This window comes from Anas platyrhynchos, chromosome 5 (assembly GCF_047663525.1).
Source record: "Anas platyrhynchos isolate ZD024472 breed Pekin duck chromosome 5, IASCAAS_PekinDuck_T2T, whole genome shotgun sequence".
Taxonomy (NCBI): domain Eukaryota; kingdom Metazoa; phylum Chordata; class Aves; order Anseriformes; family Anatidae; genus Anas; species Anas platyrhynchos.
In genome coordinates, this window is record NC_092591.1 from 3,308,599 (window position 1) to 3,328,049 (window position 19,451).

Sequence of the window (19,451 nt, forward strand, 5' to 3'; positions counted from 1 at the left end):
CCATGCCCATGCCTCTGGATATGGTTTATTAAAAAGCAAATATACACCGGGGGAGGCTGGCAGAGAGCTGGAAGACCCCCTGAGACCGCATTTCATCACCTTTTATGAAAACTATGTGCAAAATCAGTGGCACAGACGGAGGAGCTCGTGGCCAGGTTATGGGAGAAGTCAGGGAGCTTGGGGTTGCGCACGGGGGTTTTAGACCCTTCCTGGTAAATTCTGCTCTAAGAGACATCCTAAAAATTCCCCGTGCGAAACGGGTGGCTATTTTTGCAGCCCCCGGTGTTAATGCTGAGCGCTGACGGGGAACATGCCTGGGGTGAGGGCAGCCCCAGCCTGAATTTGGAAATGCTCCCCGGACGGAGCGCCCGGCGCGCTGCAGGCTGCAGCAACCCCAGCCCCTGCAGAACGGAGCCGGGCGCTGAGAACCAGATGAATTTATTTGTTACTCTGTGGCTTTGTTTATAAATTTTATCCCATTAGCAAAAATCAGAGGGAAAATATGTATGAGATAAGAGAGCTTCCACGTCTGTGCAGCGATTCCTGCCAGTAACAATGCCGATATTGAGACGCTGCTACAGAAGATACTCGACTGGCGATAACGCAGGATCACAGTGAACAGCTGCTATTTCCCCTCCTCTCAATATAAATACATCTAGTGTGAAAAAAATCTGTATATTTTATGCGGATGATATTTTTGGTCATAACCACAACTCCGATTTTTTTTTTTTTCCTTTCCGGAGACATGGCTCGCAGTGCAATTAGCTCCGTTAAAACCTTCTCCGAAAGGAAAGAGAGAAAGAAAAGGTTCAATTTATTCCATTTTCCATCTGCGTTTCCGTTTCTTGGGATTTTTTTTTTTTGGCAATCTTAATGCCCGAATTGTGAAAGAGAAATGTCACTGGAGTCCTTGGGGTTTTCCTTTCACGAAGCCGGCCGGCCGGACACTGGCTCGTGTCCATCTTTCCGAGCTCTCCCTGCGGAGGGGACGCGCCCGCAGCCCTGGCCTGGGAGTATCTCCATTTATCCTGGGATCTGTAACACAGCGTGAGCACGCACGCCGTCCAAATATGTGTTTGTGTATCGCCTCGTTGGCATCTGCAAGCTTTCTGCTGCTTTATTTAGCTGTCCCAGTGCCTCCAGAGCAAGGCACCTTAGTACCGAGGGGCAGCGCATGCAAGCCAAGGGGTGAGCAGCAGGGAAGGGGCTGGTGTGGGACCCACAGGTGACATATTCAGCAGGATGGGACCCGTGTGGCACACCTGTGGCACTGACTCGCCCTCCTGAGCAGAGCAGGAGGTGGTGGGGATGTTTTCCCCTCGCTGCTGGAGCTGGTGATGTGCGCTCACCCTCCCCAGCCCCACCAGCACCACACTGAAAACGTTTTGTTCATTTTCTAGAAAATGAAGCAAATTGCAGCTCCGCAATGTGCATGGCCCCCGTGCTAGCTGGGGAAGGGAGGTCTCCAGAGTGAATTTTGGGGGAAAAAAAGACTTCTGGCTGGGGAGGTGGCCTCTGCTCTGCCCGTCCCCTTGGCTGCGGTGGCACCAAGCACGTGCCACCGGTGGCTTCACGGGGCCGCGGTGTGCCACGAGCAGCAGCGAGCTGCAGAGTGCAAACGCTCCCTGAATTTTTCATGGAACGAGAGCCCAAACCCGGCGCTTCTCCAGCCCCTTTCAGCTCTGCCGAAAGCCAGGCTGTTTTTTTCCATGAGGACAGCAGCAGCAGCAGCGCGTCGGGTTCCCACTGCCGGCACCGCGCGCTCGCGTCGTGTAATTACCCGGCACGATCTGCCGGGCTGCAAACAGATTTCAGGAGCGAGCGTCAGGGTATTCGCAGCAGAGCTGCTCTTTATTTAGGTCTGGGAACGAGCGGCTGTTCTCTCCCACAGCCTCGCAGAGACTGCGGGGGCAGAGCCGGCCTCGCAGGTCAGCCTGAAAGATGCCTATAGACACTTAAAAGTGAGGAATAAATAACTACTCCCAAAACAAATCTCGCCATATGGCACTTCTGAGGAAGGAGCGCCGCGGAAGATGCTTTGCCGCTAATTTATGGCGCTGCTGCTGCTATTCCTGGCCCGGGTCACCGATGGAGCCCGGCCCTGTGTGCGCATCGGCTGCCTTTTGGGCACGGGGCACCCCTTACGGGCACCCTTCGGCCGTCACAAAAGCCAGCCTGACCCCCCCGTGGTCCTGCTGCCAGGACATTAGGGGAGGATTTTGTAGGAGCAGGATCCGGCCCTAATTCTGGCTCGGTTTGGTTCCTGAGGGCAGGCCTGGGGGGTCGGTGGCACGGCTGGGGGGGCTCAGAGCCCAGGCACCGCACGCTGAGGGGTGGCAGCGGCTCCTCCACGGCTGGCTGGGGCTGTGGGAAAACCTGGGGGCTTTGGGGATTTTTTTGGGGGGGGTTTATGAGAGATTGGGGCTTTTGGGGAAAGCTTTCTGGGGGCTTTTCCTCGGTGGCATAGCAGCGGCCCAGGCGGCACGAGTTTTTAAGAGCGGGGGGGAAGGATGAGTGATGTGATGGGGCACGGGCAGAGCCCGGGGCTTTTGCTCCCAAGGGGCTGCCTCGGGATGGAGCTGGGGACCGCAGGGCTGGCTCAGGGGGTGCTCGGCTCCCCCCCAAGAAGCCAGGCGGGTGCCGTGGCCAGGCGACACCGGTGTCCCCAGGGGGATGCCCGGCTCCCTCCCGGCTCCCCCCAGGGGCTGCCCGCTCCCTGCGGCTATCAGCTCCCCGCAGGCAGCTCAGCTACCCCAGGACCACCCCTGGGTCCCCTCCCCGGTGCCCTCCGTCCCCTCCCGGCCCCTCTCCGTGCTCCCCCCGGGGGCTTCCCTCTGCCCCCCGGCCGGCCCCGGCCCCTCGCCTAGACTGGAGGGAGGCGGCGCCGGTGGCGCTCGGGGCGGTGCGGCCGGGGAAGGGGCGGGGGCGTCGGGCTGGGCTGGGCTGGGCTGGGCACGGCTCGGCACGGCTCCGCACGGCTCGGCACGGCTCGGCACGGCTCGGCACGGCACGGCTCGGCTCGGCAGCGCGGTCCCCGGAGCCGCAGGTAGGTGCGCACCCGTGCGCCCCGCACCGCGCGCAAGGCTCGGGCACGGTTTGGCACGGCTCGGCCGGGCACGGCCACGGCTCGGCACGGCTCGGCACGGTCGATCCGCAGCTCTCCCGGCTCCGGGGCAACCCCCGGAGGTGCCACGGGTGGGCTCGAGTGGCCGTGGGGGGCGTTTTTGGCCGGCGGGGGCCGGCGCGGCGGCTTGTTGCGCTTGGGGGCCGAGTTGGTGCCGGAGAGCTGCAAGTGGCTTCATTTTCCAGGAATGCGAGTCATTTCCTCTGGCCGGTCGCAGGGAGTTGAAATTTAACAGCGGCGGGGCTGCTCCGCCAACCCCCCGCCCGCCCCGCTCCGCTCGGCCCCCGGGACCCCTCGCCCGGGGCTGTGCTCGGCCCTGGGTCCTGCCCATCCGTGGGACCCCTGCCCCTGGGTCACGCTCGCCCGTGGGCTGTGCTTGTCTGGGGGTCCCATCACCCGTGGGTCCCATCACCCAGGGGTCACGGTCACCCGTGGGTCCCATCGCCCAGGGGTCCCATCCTCACCCGGTCCCCTCACCTTGTCCGCGGGTTACACTTCTCCATGGGACCCTCCACCCATGGGTGCTGTTGGTACCCTCACCGTGGGGCCTCTTGGCCATGGATCGTGGCCTCTGGGTGCCGCTCACCCATGGGTGGCCCTGCTGTGGGTGCCGTCACCCCACGACCTGCTCAGTCCCAGGGGAGGCTGCGTGGCCAGAGGGGCACCGGGGCGGGTGGGGACACGGGGGTGCCATGGCACGGAGCTTGGTGGCACCCAGCGCACCCGATAGCACCACTACGGCTCAGTGCCATGGGGATGTGAACCCCCATCCATGAGGATAAACCCATACAGCCCCTTAACGAGGCCCTAAATGAGCTGGTGGCCCCGTAGGGACTAGAGTTCCCACGAGGAGAGCCTTTCCCTGCTGCTGCCACCACGGTGTCCCCAGGACGTGCCACCACTGCCCCGGGGACACCGTGGTGGCAGCAGGAGGGACATGGCCGGGTGCCTTCGCTGTCACCTTGCAGTCCCAAATCAGTTTTTTTCTGCTCGTGGCTGATGCGTTTTCTGGTCATGAGGGTGTTTTTCGCTCGAAGCCAAGCTCAGCTTTTCCAGAACGGTTCCAGCCGCGCTGATTGCGCGCCGAGGGTTCCTGCTCTGCGCGGTTCCTGGGCTGGTTTGTGTCGGTGTTTTTCCACCAGGCTTGCTCATACTCCCTAATTCTTAGACAGAGCGGGGATGGATTTGGTCTCTGTTGCCTGAAAGCGACGTTGTTTCGTTTAAAACTCCGAGCCCCGAAGGCAGATTGGGATTTGGTTATAGGTTAGAGGCTTTTTACTATCAGCTTGCAAAGGGGTTCTTTTTTTAAACTCGGTTTATTCAGGCTCTTTAAACCCAGAATCTGTAAGCAATTATTCCATTACATGAAAGTCAGTACACTGAAAAGGATTAATTCAGACCAGATGTAAAAATAAATGTGAATTTCAAATTAAGATGATGTCAGCTCCCTCCTGCTAAAAAAAAAAAAAAAGAAAATAAAAAAAAAAAAGAAAGGCAGCGCTGTGGACTCCAGATGGAATATACAAATTATGGTTGTGGTTAAAATATCTGCCTGGTTGTTAATTTAGTTTTATGCTTTTATTTTTTTTTTTCTTTGCCTCTCTGAAAAGCAGGCTTAGGATATTTTCCAAAGGCAGAAGGCTCTCCCCAGCGCTGCCGGGGAAGGGGAGCCGGGGAGGTGCGGGGTGGCTCCCCCAGCCCCGGTGCTTTTGGGGCTGCCCGGGGCGATTTGGAGCGTGGAGGTGCCCGGCTGCTCGCAGAGACCACGCTGCTCGCTCGTGGGCTGCCCAGCCAGGGCGTCTCTTCTCTTCCCCTCCAGTCCTGAGGATCCCAAAAATAATAACTTTGGCTTCCTTTGCCCCAATCTGGAGCCGGAGGCAAAGGTGCCGCGGACTTCGGAGGGCGCAGATGGGGGGACCTGAAGGTTCGAGGCGCTGCTGTGTGCGTTTCGGCATGAAATTGAGCTGGGTTTGTGCAAAATGGAGCTGAGGGCTTGGCGATGCTGGGAGCCACCCGCTGGGGCTGAATTTGGGGAGCCCGCCGGCATCCCGTGGGGCTGTGGCTGGGTTCAGCACCCACCCCACGTGCTTTGCACCTCGCTGCGGACCCGGGGCAGGGCAGCGCTTCCCCACGTGCGGTTTTGAAGCCGTCTCCTTCCCCTGGGAAATCTCCCCTGTCCCGGGGCTACAATAAATAGGATCGAGGCTTTGGGTTTTGGGGCTTTTTCCACGTGCACCCGGAGTGGGGACCGGTTTGGGCGCTGAGCCCCAGCTGGGCCGTGGCAGCGCGGCTCCTGCCCGGGAGCACGGCCATGGGATGGGGCTCCCAAAAGGGGTTTTTGCACAAAAATCTTCTGAGCCTTCCCGAAAGCCCTTTCCCAGGGAACGGGGACTTTTTCCTGGGGTCGGGGCATCACGCAGGCAGGACGCTGCCGTGGAGTTGGTGTTATTTTTTTTAATAGGGGCTTTCATGGTTTGGAAATGTCTCTTTCCGGCACGGGGAGGCCAAGCTGGCTGCGGGGAGGTTGCTCTGCTCCTTGTGGCTGGAGAGCAGATCCTGCAGCCAAACCCCCGAGGATTTATGGATACTGCTTGGGATACCCCATGGACAGAGAGGGCAGCGCCGCTTCCCATCCCCGGGCATCCTTTGGGGCAGCTGCTGCCATCCCGGGACCCATGCTCCAAAAAACCCTGCTGTGGGGCTGGGGGAAGTTTCACAAAGCCCCGGAAAGCGTGGGGTGGGGGTGTAACAGGATGAAAGCACTGCGCAGGGGCTCGGGGTGCCCGCGCCGGGGTCCTGTCTGGCCGGGGCGCACAAAGCCCCGTCTGTTCCCCTGCCTCTCCTCGAATAACCCGCAGCAAGCAGAGCAGCGCCGCGTCTCCTCCTCCTCCTCCTCCTTCTCCTCCTCCTCCTGGCGCTGCCGCGGGGGATAATTGCTTCCAGCCGTGTGCCAGCCCGCCTCGAGCCGTGCGCCTCCTCTCCGGCCTCCGAGCGGTCTGGGCGCCTCGCGGTGCGATTTTGGGCACCGCCACGGGACGGGGGTGGTGGTGGCTGGGCAAAACCCGGTTTGGGGAGGCTGAAAAATCAATGAAAGGAAGCCCGAGTGCCCCAGCTGCATGCTGCAGGAGGGAGAGCTGCTTCCCAGCGCCAGCGGGGAGGCGTGGGCTGCGTGGCCATCCTGGCGTGGGGGCATCTCCTCGTTTCCAGCCCTCCCAAACTGGGCAGAGCTGCGGGACACCAGCTTGGCCGGATGCGTGCGTGCAGCCCCGGCCTTGCCCCTGGTGAGCTGTCCCGATGGATCATCACCGCCAGCTTCCTTCAGGGCTCGGACATCTGCAGCAGCCGGGGGGGAGCATGGATAAAGCCCCCCCCGACCCGGTGGTGCCGCATCTGGGAGAGCTCTGGGCAGGCGTTGCTGTGATCCCAGAGGCCGGCGGGGAAGTTTTCCAGAAGGAAATAAAATGGAAGGGGCTGGTTCGTGAAACAGGAAAGGAAAACAGAGAAGGAAAAAAAAAAAAAGCAGGAGCTGGCGGCCGGAGCCTGCCGAGATCCGTCTCCCGAGCGCCTCCGCTGCTGGTTTTAGTTTGTAGAGCACCCAAAAGAAGGCAGCGAAGGCAGGAGGAATTGCTGCGCCGCGCACGGGTAACGCACGGCTGGAAAACTCCGTGCTCCCAGGCTGGATTGGACATTTTGCATGGCACAGGGAGCAATTTCCTGAGCCCCCGGCTCAATTTCCTGAGCCCCTCGGTTTGCCCCAGCTGCAGCGTCCCCATTTTGGGATTGTGCTCGTGTCCGAGCCCTTGGTGGCCGTCCCCGGGTGTCCCCAGAGCTGCTGCGCGCCGGTGGCCGCGGGGACCCCGGTGCTGCCCCGGCCGAGTCCCCAGCACCCCAACAGCTTTGTGGGGGATGAAGTAATGGAATATTTATAACCCCGTCCTTTTTCCCAGTGCAGGTCTCTTTCATCTGCCTCAGTTCGTTATGAGGAAACTGTTGAGTTCAGGAGGAATCGGAGACAATTTTAATTACGGGGTGACCGCAAGCGTGAATTAATCTCGCTTTTGGGTTAGCAGAAGCTGCGTTAAGTGACAGCCTCCAAACTTGTAATAACAGCTTGCGCATACCTGCGCCCTGTGATGTGGGGTAGAGCCGACTCTCAGCTCTTCCAAACAAGAAATTCCTGCCCCGTGAATTCATCTTCCCATCCAGCTCTGCACTTTGTTCTGCTTTTCCTCTCCCTGCGCCGATCAACCCTTGCATAATCCCTTAATGCGCTGCTATTGTGGCTCCCAAACAAAAGCCGGGGACCGGCGGCCGGCTTGGACGGCTGATGGGACAGAATTTACAGGGAAAAAAAAAAGGAAATTGGTCAAATATAAACATGACGGGCTCGGGGGATGCTGTTAAGGGATGTGCTTTCAGCGCGTGCCTCGTGCTGTGCTGCTTCTCCCCGCCTTGGTGGCAGCAGGAGGGACTCGCTGGTGACCGGTGCCACCCGCCAGCACCGTGCCACCCGTCCTCGGGCATCCGAAAATCACAGAAATGTCACAACCCGAGAGCCGGCCACGTCCTCTGGGTCCGATGCACGTGCAGAGCAGCCTCGTTTGGCACGGCGAGGAGCAAAAACCCACCTCGGCCACGGAGTTCAGGCGATGCAAATCCCCGGCGCTGGAACGGGACCAGGATTGCTGCTGGCTGTGAGAGCCTGGCAAGCTGCTCCCCCGCTCCCTGAGCCCTCGCGTGCCCGCAGCCGGGTTCCACACGGCGCGTGCCCGGGTAGCAGGGATGTCTGGAGCTGCTTTCTGGGGTTTATTGCACAACGTTTTCCTTCCCGGGCAGCTCTGTAAAAGCTTTCGTCCCGCGGCACCGGGGCGAGCACAGCGGGTCAAGGAATTTTCTCCCTGTCCCCTGGAGTGCACAGGGAGGCTGATGAGGTGCCTGCAGTGCCATCCCGTGATGTTTTAATGTTTTTTGCCCGAGCTCCCTTTAGCAGGAAAATCACCAGCGTGCCATTCTAGCTGCGCCGTGGCTGGGAGAGCCACGTGTGCCGGCACCACGGGGCTGCGCCGTGCCCAAACCCTGCACGGCTGCCAGCACCGCTTGGCTCTACCCCACCTTGCCAAATCGCACGTGGGGAAGGTTTGCTGGGGGTCTCTGCGTGCACAGGGGCAGCTCTGGCTGGAAAATCACGGGACCCGAGCAGAGCTCCCTTGCTGCAATCTCTTCTCGCCGTTCCCAGCCCGGAGCCGTGCGTGTTCGGGGCTCGTGTCAGCGCTTGTTTGGGCACACGGGGAGAAAAATACCTGTTGGCTGGGAATCTTAACAGCGACCACAGATCGACCGAGTTTGCCCCCGGCTCACGGTTAGCCACCAGCAGCACTTAACCGGGTTATTTTCCTTTTTTTTTTTAAGCCTTTCCACCCAGCGCCGGCGGGTATTTTTGGGGAGACAGCCGAGCGCAGCGCCCAGCCCGCGGCTGTCTCGGCGCGCCGGAGCAGCACAGGGAATGCGAGCTGACCTCGTGGGAAGGAGCAGCAGCTGCCCCAAAATAATGCCCCCAGCTCTTGGGGGGGGGACAGCTCACCCAGGAAGGGTTCAGGGTGCCCGATGGCCGCCTCTCACCCAGCTTGCGGACACCCAGGGGAAGCTCTGGCAGGTGGGGGGGTCGTGAAGCTGCCCCGACACGGGGAGACAGCGTTCAGCAGGAGGATCTGGAGCGTTTCCTCTACAAACACAGAAATGTGTGGGTTTTTTTTTTCCTCCAGCGTTTTGCCTGCTCTCGCAGGCAGTGCCCTGCAGGGCGAGGAGTGAACGTATGGCCTGGCGTCGCTCCCGGGGCACGGGCGGTTTTGCCAGGGCCCCGAAGATGTGGTTTCATTTCCAGGAGCTCTTCGGGCTTCTTCCTTGGGGCTGGGCCGGCTGCCAGCAGCCCGGCTGGAGGAAGGACCCGCTTATTTCTACCCGGAAAGTCAAAAATATTCCGTGCTGTGGCTGCAGCAGGAGGATGCTCGGGGGCTGTGGGGCACCCGTGGGTGGCAGCGGGGTGCCGAGGGCACCGTGCAGCGCCTGCCTGTGGGGCACGGCGCCCTCCCTGCTGTTGGGGACGCTCCCCAAATACCTCCAGCCCCGTTTCCTTCCCTGCTGTGATTTTTAATGAACCCTGAAAGCAGCCTGGCAGCTGGGCACAGATTTAATGCACGGCCACACAACGCCTCGGAGGGTGCAGCCCAGCGCGGCAGGAGAGCTTCACCTCCGGGTTTCCCACCTCGTGCTCACCGCCAGCAACCACCTAGCGCCAAGGCACCTCGGGGCACTTCTTCCTCCGCTGTAAAAATCTCCGAGTGGAGCTGTTTTTGGAAGCCAGACGTGTTTTTGTTTAGAGCAGGGCTGATCCTTGGTGCAGAGGGAGACGCTGTGGTGCCCTCGGTGCCAGCACCGAGCTGCTGGTTAGGAAAAGGAGCGAGCTCGTTGGGGTTGTAAAGATCCTTGCTCATTGTTTCACGCCGGCGTTTGCGTCCCTGGGGACAGCTGTGGGATGAAGAGTGCTTAAGGAATATTTGCCCTTGAAAATAGGATCAAACCCAGTTGCCTGTGGTTGGTGCTGGGACGGGTTTGTCTTGGCCCCCGTCCCGACTCAGGCGAACGCAGGGGATGAGCGAGCAGGGGGCGAGGGCTGCTGGCTGCCCCGTGCATCCCGTGGGGCTCTTGCAGGGTTTGTCTGAACCCTGTAAGAAATTCGGGCAGAGCTGGAGGGGCACGGGGCTGCTGGGGGGGGCACAGATCCTAAATCCAGACCCCACTGATCCGGGGCTTTCTGCAGCTCGCCGCAAAACCTCCCGCGAGGCAGCGCCGCGGCGGGCCAGCTCGGTTTGTTCCCAGCACAAAGAGTTTTTTATGATGGCTGCGATGCCCGGAAAGCCTCTTCGGGGGTTTTTCCAAAACTGGAGCCGGGAGAAGAAAACCGCTGCTTCAGGCTTTTAGGGCTGGGCTGAAACCCCACACTGCCCAAACCACGGCGGGGCACACTCGGGTGTCCCCTGCCACCACTTGGGGGGAGGACCCCAGCTTAATGGGAAGGAATACGACTGTGGGGGGCTCCTGGGGAGCTCATCATAAGCCACGAGGCAGGGAATTTGGCGCAGGGCTCATCCGACCCCATATCCCACAGGGATGGCGCCCGCGGGGACCGAGGCCGCCCCGGCTCGCCGGTGAGGTGCCCGCCGCCCGCCCCCAGCCCCAGCCCGGCCACGCGGCGAGGGAGAGCCCGGCCCACGATGAACAAGCTGCCCTTCCACAACAACCGAGTCATGCAGGACCGCCGCAGCGTGTGCATCTTCCTCCCCAACGACGACTCCCTCAACATCATCATCAACGTAAGGCGGCGGCGGCGGCACCGGATCGGGGACCCCCACCCCGTTCCCGCTGAGCAAAGCCGCTGGCATCGCCCCCGCGCCTCTTTTGCCAGCTCTCATCTCGCTTCTGCTTCTCATTTTGAGCCCCCCCTGCCCTCTCCTTGCTGCTGAAACCCCCCCCTTGAAGGTGCTTTGCGCTCTCCTGCTGCTTCTCCGTTCCGTGTGCCGCTTGCTGAGCTTTCCGTTGGGTGCTCCACGTGAAATTCCCACCCTCTGCTTATTGATTTTTTTATTCAGCGCCAGTATTCCACTTTCTGCCCCCAAAGCAGTGCCTTACGCACCACCCGCACTCGAGCTGCCCCAGCCGCGCGTATCCCACATATTTGGGGGGGGATTTTGTCCCCGCGGAAAAGACCCAAACCCCCCCCCGGTGACCGCGCCGGGGGCCACGGCAGGGTTTCGGTGCCCGTGCGACGGGGCTCGTGCGTGCGTCCGCAGGTGAAGATCTTGTGCCACGAGCTGCTCGTGCAGGTGTGCGACCTCCTGAGGCTGAAGGACTGCCACCTCTTCGGGCTCAGCGTCATCCAGAGTAAGGCTGGGGCTGTCCCCCCATCCCCGGTGCCCGTCCCCGGTGCCGTTTGGGCACGCAGACGCGCCGGCCACGCTCACCCCTTTTCCCTCCTCCCCGCAGACAATGAGCACGTCTACATGGACCTGGCCCAGAAACTCTACAAATACTGCCCCAAGGAGTGGAAGAAGGAGGCCAGCAAGGTCAGCGGTGAGGTGTTGCATGGAGAGCTGACGGCACTAAGGCCACCTCTGTCCCCGGCGCAGGTCACTGTCCCTGCGCAGCTGCGGGGGGCGGGCAGGGAGGAACGCGTTTTGGGGTGCGGGGAGGAGGGGGAGTGTGCAAACCAAACCCCGAGGGGGCTTGGTGGCCGTCACCCCCGTGCCACCACGTGCCCCAGCTGGGGACCCATCCTCTACATTAATTTTTTCCCCAGTGATTTTTTTTCCTCCTTCATTTCCCCGTATTTCAGCAGAATTTCAGCTTCCTTCCAGTTTTTAAAATCAAGCATCCTTTTTTTTTTTCCTTTTTTTTTTTCCTTTTTTTTTTTCCTTTTTTTTTTTCCTTTTTTTGTTTCCTTTTTTGTTTCCTTTTTTTGTTTCCTTTTTTAATTTTTTTTTCCTTTTCCCAAACCACCTTTTAATCATTTTCAGTGCAGCCTGCACGGGGAGCTCGGTGCCAAGGCTGCCGTGCTGCTGCGGGGACTGGCGAAGGGGACAGGGAGGGATGGAAGAGGGACAGCAGCACGGGGGAAAGTGGTTTCAGACCCTCTGGGGGTCTCAAACCCAACCTCCACCTTCTTTAAACCCAAATCCCCTTTGTTTTTTGGGATAAGGCAGATTTGGGGGGGAAAATGTGGTGGTGGGGAGGGAAACCGCCAAGGCGGACCTCGCGCTGGGGGTGCCGGAGAGGGGACCGGGGGTCACAGCGTGACAGTGGGATCCCTGCAGGAGCCCCGAACGCCTTTTGTGTTTCAGGGGATCGACCAGTTCGGCCCCCCCATGATCATCCACTTCCGAGTGCAGTACTACGTGGAGAACGGCCGGCTGATAAGGTATGGGCTGATAAGGCGATAACCGCGCGGGGGGGGCTCGTGGCGCACCGGGCTGCGTCCGGGCGGTGCCAAAACCCTGCAAAAAAAACCTACAGATTTTTATGAAAGTAACCCAAAATAGCGTGTCCTATTTCAGGAGTGTGCGGGCACCCAGAGCTTTCCCCTTTTTGCCGTCCCTGTCCCTAAATCTGTTCGTGTGCCAAGGGACCCCGCGCTGCGAACCTCCCTGCAGGGACTATCAGGGACGCATCTCCCCCCGCAGTGATGGAGCCATTTTTGGGGTTGGGGGCTGCAATTTAGGATTTTATCCCTCTCCAGCAAGCCAGAAGGGATCTTGACATCTCCTTTCAGCATAAAAACAAGACATTTTCAGGGCCTAAAGCACCTCTGGGACCCGGTGGCCGCGCGGCGGTGCCGTGCCAGGGGGTTTTAATTCCCCAGCTGCGGACTGGGGGTGCTGCGAGGGGGTGCCCGCGCGGACCTGGTGCTGTTGTAGGATCCCCAACACCCCTTCCCCGAACCCTCTCGCCCCCTGCAGCGACCGGACGGCGCGGTACTACTACTACTGGCACCTGCGGAAGCAGGTGCTGCACTCGCAGTGCGTGCTGCGCGAGGAAGCCTATTTCCTGCTCACCGCCTTCGCCCTGCAGGCTGACCTGGGGGATTTCAAACGCAGCAAGCACTACGGGAAGTACTTCGAGCCCGAAGCTTATTTCCCTGCCTGGGTAAGCCCACTGCTGCCTGCCATAAGGATATCCCATGTCCGCGGCACCTCCTGCCCGCTCTCCGCGCCGCTCGGGGTTTGTTCCAGGGGAAGGGGCGATGCTGCTGGCTCCTCGCCTCCAGCCTGGTTATTAATAACCGGTGACAACTGCTGGGGCTGCAAATAGCTCTTGGGGTCAGCGTGGTGGTGCTACAAACGGGGATTTTCCTGTGTTTGCTACGGGGATGCCATCTACGGGGGGGTTCCCCTCGTGCCGTGCCGCCCGGCCACCCTCACGTGCCCCCCATGGGCTGCCCAGGGCATCCCGCAGCCAGGACTGCTCAGGGTGCCGGGATTGTAGGATAAATAAATCACAGAATCAGAGAAAATCATATAAAAGGTGTAGGCACTGCTGTCCGCTTTGATTGATGACTTAAATGTTTTGGGTTTGCCCCAAATCTACCAGTTTCCGTGGTTTTCATACATGCTGGGGAAAAGCGATGGCCCCATGGCCATGCCCAATGGGAAACCCTACAAGGAGGAATGTTTGGCCCCTGTATTTATCCTATTTTTACCACCAGAAATTGAGCGCTACAGGGGTGGGGGCTCGCAGGTCTCTAGGATGGAAGGCGTCGCTCTGCTTTGCCTCTGCTCCCCTCGACACCTTCCTCGCCTTCAAACAGGTCGTGGCCAAGAGGGGCCGGGATTACATCCTGAAGCACGTCCCCAACATGCACAAGGACCAGTTCGCTCTGACGGCCTCCGAGGCCCACCTCAAGTACATCAAGGAGGCCGTGCGCCTGGACGACGTGGCCGTGCACTACTACAGGCTCTACAAGGTGAAAGTGGGGAGGAGAAGTTTGTCTTCGGGGGATGGCGCGTATGGAGAGCGCCTGAGCACGGCGAGGAGGCACGTTGTTGAAAAGAGCTGGAAAAATGGTTTAAAATACCTTTTTTCCAGCTTTTTGTGCCTTTCAGGGAGATGCGCATGGGCAAGATGTGGCCACCGTCACCGGCGTGGTGCTGGTGCTGGGTGTGCTCAGGCACAGAAGTGCCCCAGCCTTTTTTCTGAAGCTTTTTCAATGTTTTTGGGCATTTAAGCTGCTCTGCTGGGTGTTTGGCGTTTTGGGGAGGGGAGGTGGCACTGGGTACCCGCGGTGACACGCGTGGCACCACTGGCTCGGGCTTGGCACCCAGCGCCCGCTGCAGGGGCAGACCCCAGGCTGCAGATCTGGCACACTTCAAGCTGCAAATGGTGTATTTAAAATCCTCTCATTTCTCCCCCCCCAGGACAAGAGGGAGGTGGAAGCCTCCCTGACGCTGGGGCTGACCACGCGGGGCATTCAGATCTTCCAGGTACGGGGCCGGGCAGCGCCCAGGGCTGGGCTCCATCCCCGCGGGCTCCCCGTGTCCCTCATTTCCTCAGCTTCGCCTCTTCTTGCAGAACCTCGACGAGGAAAAGCAGCTGCTCTACGACTTCCCCTGGACAAACGTGGGCAAATTGGTGTTCGTGGTGAGTGCGGGGCCGCGTGCGTGCCGGGCTGGCTCACTTTGGGGTGCTCCAGCTGGGGTGCAGGGTGCCGGTGCCAATCTTGAAGAGCTTCCCCTGGTTCGTGCGCAGGGCAAGAAGTTCGAGATCCTTCCCGACGGGCTGCCCTCGGCCAGGAAACTCATTTACTACACGGGCTGCCCGCTGCGCTCCCGCCACCTCCTGCAGCTGCTCAGCAGCAGCCACCGGCTCTACATGAACCTGCAGCCCGTGCTGCGCCAGGTCCGCAAGCTGGAGGAGAACGAGGGTAGGTGCCGGGGGGGCTGCCCTGCAAACCCTGCCCCTGCCGGGCTCGCTGCCCAGCCTGGGGATGGAGGGCACCCCGTGGGTCCCCTTGATGGTGCGTCAGGGTGGTCCTGGTCCTGGTTCAGAGTCGGGCTGGGGGTGGCCAAAAGTCCTCTCCTGGTTGGGGTGGGTGCCTGTGGATATCCCTGGGATTTTGGGGGATGGGTGTGAGCCCTGCTGTGCTCCCCGAGGGCCCAGTTCCTCCCAGTGCCTCAGCACGGCGCTTCCCAGTGCCCCATGGCCCTTCCCCAAGCTTGTGAGACCCTTGTGGAAACAAACAGGCATCTCCTTCTCCTTCTCCTTCTCCTTCTCCTTCTCCTTCTCCTTCTCCTTCTCCTTCTCCTTCTCCTTCTCCTTCTCCTTCTCCTTCTCCTTCTCCTTCTCCTTCTCCTTCTCCTTCTCCTTCTCCTTCTCCTTCTCCTTCTCCTTCTCCTTCTCCTTCTCCTTCTCCTTCTCCTTCTCCTTCTCCTCCTCCTCCTCCTCCTCCTCCTCCTCCTCCTCCTCCTCCTCCTCCTCCTCGTCCTCCTCCTCCTCCTCCTCCTCCTCCTCCTCCTCCTCCTCCTCCTCCTCCTCCTCCTCCTCCTCCTCCTCCTCCTCCTCCTCCTCCTCCTCCTCCTCCTCCTCTTCTTCCTTCTCCTTCTTTCTCCTCCTCCTCTTCCCCTTCCTCCTCTCCATCTTCGTCCTCCCCCTCCTCCTCTTTCTTCTCCTCTTTCTCCTTCCCCTTCTTCCTAGCTTCCTCCTCCTCTTCCTCCTCCTTTTTCTTCTCTTCCTCTCCTTCCTCCTCTCCTTCCTCCTCCTCCCCCCACTGGAGGCAGCGCCCAGCACCTTTAGAGCCCCTCACCCACCTCCCCCAGCCCCGCGTGCCCCCGACGGAGCCGCCTCCCGTTGCGCCACCCCTTTGGGTTTGGGTTTGGCACCCTGTGGGTGGCTTGGGGTTGCCGTGGGGGGCTCAGGGTGCCGCGTACCACCCCGGCAGAGAAGAAGCAGTACCGCGAGTCCTACATCAGCGACACCTTGGACCTGGACATGGAGCAGCTGGAGAAGCGCTCGCGGGCCAGCGGCAGCAGCGCCGGCAGCCTCCGGCACAAACGCCTGTCGCGGCACTCCACGGCCAGCCACAGCAGCTCCCACACCTCGGGCATCGAGACCGACCCCAAACCCCGCGAAACGGGGCCCGAGGAGCCCGGCGTCCACCGCAAACTCAAGACCTGCAGCTCCATGACCAGCCACGGCAGCTCCCACACCTCCGGCGTGGAGAGCGGGGGCAAGGACCGGCTGGAGGAGGACTCCCAGGATGAGGGTGAGAGACCCCAGGACCTCGTCTCCCCCCCCCCCGAGGGCTCTTGGGGTGCTTCTCCTCACTCAGCCGTCCCCATAAATCCCCCCCCTTGCCCCGAGCAGAGATCGAGATGCTGGTGGACGACCCCCGGGAGCTGGAGCAGGCGGGGGAGCTGGCGCTGGAGGTGAGCCCCGAGATGTGCGTCTACATCACCGAGGACATGCTGCTGTCACGGAAATTCAACGGGCACTCAGGTAACACCAGCTGCTCCCCTCCTCCCCGGCCTTTCCTCTTCCACGTTTGTCTCGGTGTGGGATAAAGCAAAACGAGCCCGAGAGTCCCCTTGGGAATTTTCGGGTGCCCGGTGGGTGGAGGGGAGGATGGGGCACGTGCAGCCGGGTGAAAATGTGAAAAGCCCCAAAAAGGTGTGGGGTTTTCTCAGAGGAGGGTTTGCTTTAAGTTTTTTTTGGGGGTGCACAAGGAAAGGAAGCACAAACCCGAGCAGCAAGCCCCTGGGACAGCGAGCAGGGGGTGGCAGGAGGCTTGTGGGGACGCCGGGAACGAGGGCGGAGGTGCCCTGGCCGGAGCCAAATGTGGTCGTTGGGAATAATTTCGGCTTTGGGGGCCGTTTTGGTGCCGATTTGGGATGCTCTGTGGGTGCAGAGCCCTGGGGGTGCCACCCATCTGGGGGTGCCACCCATCTGGGGGTGCCATCCAGCTGGGGGTGCCTTCTATCCCAGCGCAATGGGGTGGGCACCCCAAGGGAGCCGCAATGCCATGAGATAACCTTCACACCCTCCTCTTCCTCTCTCCCCCCGGCGCAGGGCTGATCGTAAAGGAGCTCAGCTCCTCCACCTCCAGCTCCTCGGAGACGGTGGTGAAGCTGCGGGGGCAGAGCACGGACTCCTTACCCCAGGTAGGTGCCACCCGCGGCACTCCTCACCCCGCGGCCCCTCTCCCGGAGAGGTTCGGGTCTCCCTTTCCCCAGGGACCCCGGCTCCTGACGCCCTTTCTTTCACCCAGACGGCGTGCAGGAAACCCAAAACCTCGACGGACCGGCACAGCCTGAGCCTGGACGACATCAGGCTCTACCAGAAGGACTTCTTGCAGCTGGCCGACCTGTGCCAGGACACGGCGCAGAGCTACACCTTCGGCTGCGCCCACGGCTTGGCCGAGGACGGCCTCTACTGCCACGGCTGCCTGGCCCAGCAGTGCCTCAACATCCAGGAGGGCTTCCCCGTCAAACGAACCAGCAAATACTTCTCGCTGGACCTGACCCACGACGAGGTCCCGGAGTTTGTCGTCTGAGCGCGGAGAGGCCGGGACTGGCTGCTGTGTGTGTGTGTCCCCCCCCAAGTCCCCGGCAGCCTTTTGCCTTTGGGAATGGTTTGTGCAGAGCACAAAGTCCTGGTTCGCCTCGGAGGAGCACAGCTCGCTTGGCCAGCCCCCGTTTTTTCCTCAGTGCCTCGGGGTAAATTTTGGTTTTCTCCCCTCCCGGCCCCTTCCCTTTGCGCCGCCGTGCCGCTCGGTGGCGAGGAGATGCTGGGAAGGAAAGACCGGATCGCTGCGCCCAAGCCAAGCCAAAGAGATGTAAATCCCCTCCAGGCCAGTATGGGAAGCAATAAGCAGCCGGGGATGATGTCCCTGCTCGGGGAAGGGAGGGGAGGAAGGTGTCAGCGGGTTGCTGCCGAGGCAGTGCCCGAACCCAGATCTTCCAAAAAAAAAAAAAAAACAAAAAAAAAAACGCGCTGGAGCTCGGTCCCGGTCCCGCTGGGGGACGCGGGGCGAGCGGGGCCTTCAGGCCTTCATGGAGCTTTATTTAAAAAAAGAAAAAAAGAAGAAAAAAAAAAAAAAAAAGAAACCAAAAATACCGCACCCAAGAAAACCCAAAGGAAAGGAGAACGGAGAAGGATGGGTCACCCGTGACGACGCTGCAATAACGCTCCCCGACCGATAAATACCTAAAAATCCCATATATAAATATATCCAAGTACGAATGTTTATATATGTCCGGATCCCACAGACCCAGTTTCAGTTTGTTTCTGCGCTGAAATGCCTTTTGGACAAAGGATACGCCTTCCTTTCACGAAGCATACAGACAATCAGATTGTTTTTTGTTTTTCCAAGCACTCAGAGACTTTCCTAGCCAGGAGAAAGCTCCGATTGAACACGGCTTTCCCTGCGCCCTTCAGGCTTTTACGCTTCGAACGGCTCTGCCAAAGGACGGTGGCCACGTGCTGGGAAAAGGCACCTCGTTTTTTTTTTTTTTTGGAGAGCATCCCCGGGAAGGTGCAAGGAGGGGAAAGCGCCGGGGCAGCGCGTCCTCGCGGCACAACGAGGGTTTAGCCGTCGACAGCCAAAGTTTTACCCTGTTTTGATATTACCGCCTTTTTTTTTTTTTTAAAACTGGAAACTTTTCTTAAAAAAAGAAAAAAAAAAAAGAATATTTTATAAATAAGCACAATCTTATTTTTCTAAGAAATGTTCAGATTTTGGGGGGGGGGATCGGTACCAAAAAAAAAAGCGGAGCGGAGCTGTCGGCACAGTGCCAAAAATTCGGGGTTATTGCTGGGTGGGAGGGGTGGGCACGGTGGGACTGATGTGTGTTATGGGAAAATGATGTAGGGACGCCAGCAGGAGGCTGGGGACCCCGTGGAAATCCCCCCAAAACCCACCCAAGGCAGCGGTGGGATGCTGCGTGGGGGCTCAGGGCCCTGCGTCGGTTTTTGGGGACCCCAAAAGGCCGAGGGATGGCTGTGACACCGCATCCTGGGCTGGGGTTTGCTACAGGCAGCCACCGTCCCTGGGTGGGTTACGGTGTGCTGAGGGGGTCGGGAAATCCCCCAAATTCATCCCAGGCCTCTTCCCCTTCCCTGCGAGGCTGCAGCATGCGCCGTTTGGGCACGAAATGCGCAAATTCGTGATGAAGGAGCATGGGGGGGGGATAGTGGCAAGCTCGAGGCCTCACTGTCCCTTTCCCCACTGCATCCCACAGCCAAAACTGAACCAGAGCAGCTCCCAAAACCCAAAACCAAGCACCAAGCAGGGTCGCTGGCAGTGGTGCGGGGTGAGAGGCCCACATGTGCCCGGGGGCTGTGGGGTGCAGAGGGTGCCGCACGGGTCCGGGACCGCTGTGTGGGGTGGGATGGGGCGTTATGGGGTTGTCGGTGGCCTTCTGAGGTTGGTGCTGGTCCCTCGGCAACACCGAGGTGGCCGCGTGCACGAGCTGCGTGGTCCTTTCTGTGAAAGGAGCCTCCTGGCAGGGCGAGGTGAGAGCGGAGTGACGGTGTGGCGAAAGCCAAACCCGAGTAAAACGGCCCCAAAACCCCAGCGCCGTGTGCTCTGTGTAACGAAGAGGTTTGTCGGGCGCCTCGTGCGGTGCGGCCGGAGGTGACAATAAAAGTGCCCCTTGTTTGCATCCCCTTGGCTCGTGGCGATTTGAGGATCGAAGAAGGGATGGAAGGCAGAGGGCAAAAGAGGCTGGGGGGGGGTCCCCAGCTCTGTCCCCCTGCCCTGTCCCCTGCCCGCTGCTGCCAGCCA

The 19,451-nt window shown here is 60.2% G+C and overlaps 1 protein-coding gene across 3 annotated transcripts in view; it reads left to right on the top strand.

The window, feature by feature from the left end:
• FRMD6 (FERM domain containing 6) overlaps positions 1-19,329 on the top strand; it is a 30,962-nt gene extending 11,633 nt beyond the window's left edge. Inside the window, exons 1-14 of one of the 3 annotated variants that reach the window (XM_072038077.1) lie at positions 2,906-3,046; positions 10,290-10,494; positions 10,972-11,062; positions 11,165-11,307; positions 12,019-12,095; positions 12,634-12,820; positions 13,482-13,637; positions 14,089-14,154; positions 14,243-14,311; positions 14,420-14,594; positions 15,609-15,932; positions 16,034-16,165; positions 16,736-16,827; positions 16,935-19,329. In XM_072038077.1, the coding sequence (XP_071894178.1) occupies positions 10,396-10,494; positions 10,972-11,062; positions 11,165-11,307; positions 12,019-12,095; positions 12,634-12,820; positions 13,482-13,637; positions 14,089-14,154; positions 14,243-14,311; positions 14,420-14,594; positions 15,609-15,932; positions 16,034-16,165; positions 16,736-16,827; positions 16,935-17,219 (1,896 nt within the window). In that variant the 5' untranslated portion in view covers positions 2,906-3,046; positions 10,290-10,395 and the 3' untranslated portion in view covers positions 17,220-19,329. Of the gene's footprint in view, positions 1-2,905; positions 3,047-10,289; positions 10,495-10,971; positions 11,063-11,164; positions 11,308-12,018; positions 12,096-12,633; positions 12,821-13,481; positions 13,638-14,088; positions 14,155-14,242; positions 14,312-14,419; positions 14,595-15,608; positions 15,933-16,033; positions 16,166-16,735; positions 16,828-16,934 lie in introns of those variants that run through there. The other 2 variants (XM_072038076.1, XM_072038078.1) reach the window with 2 other exon arrangements.
• The last annotated feature ends 122 nt before the right edge of the window (positions 19,330-19,451 follow it).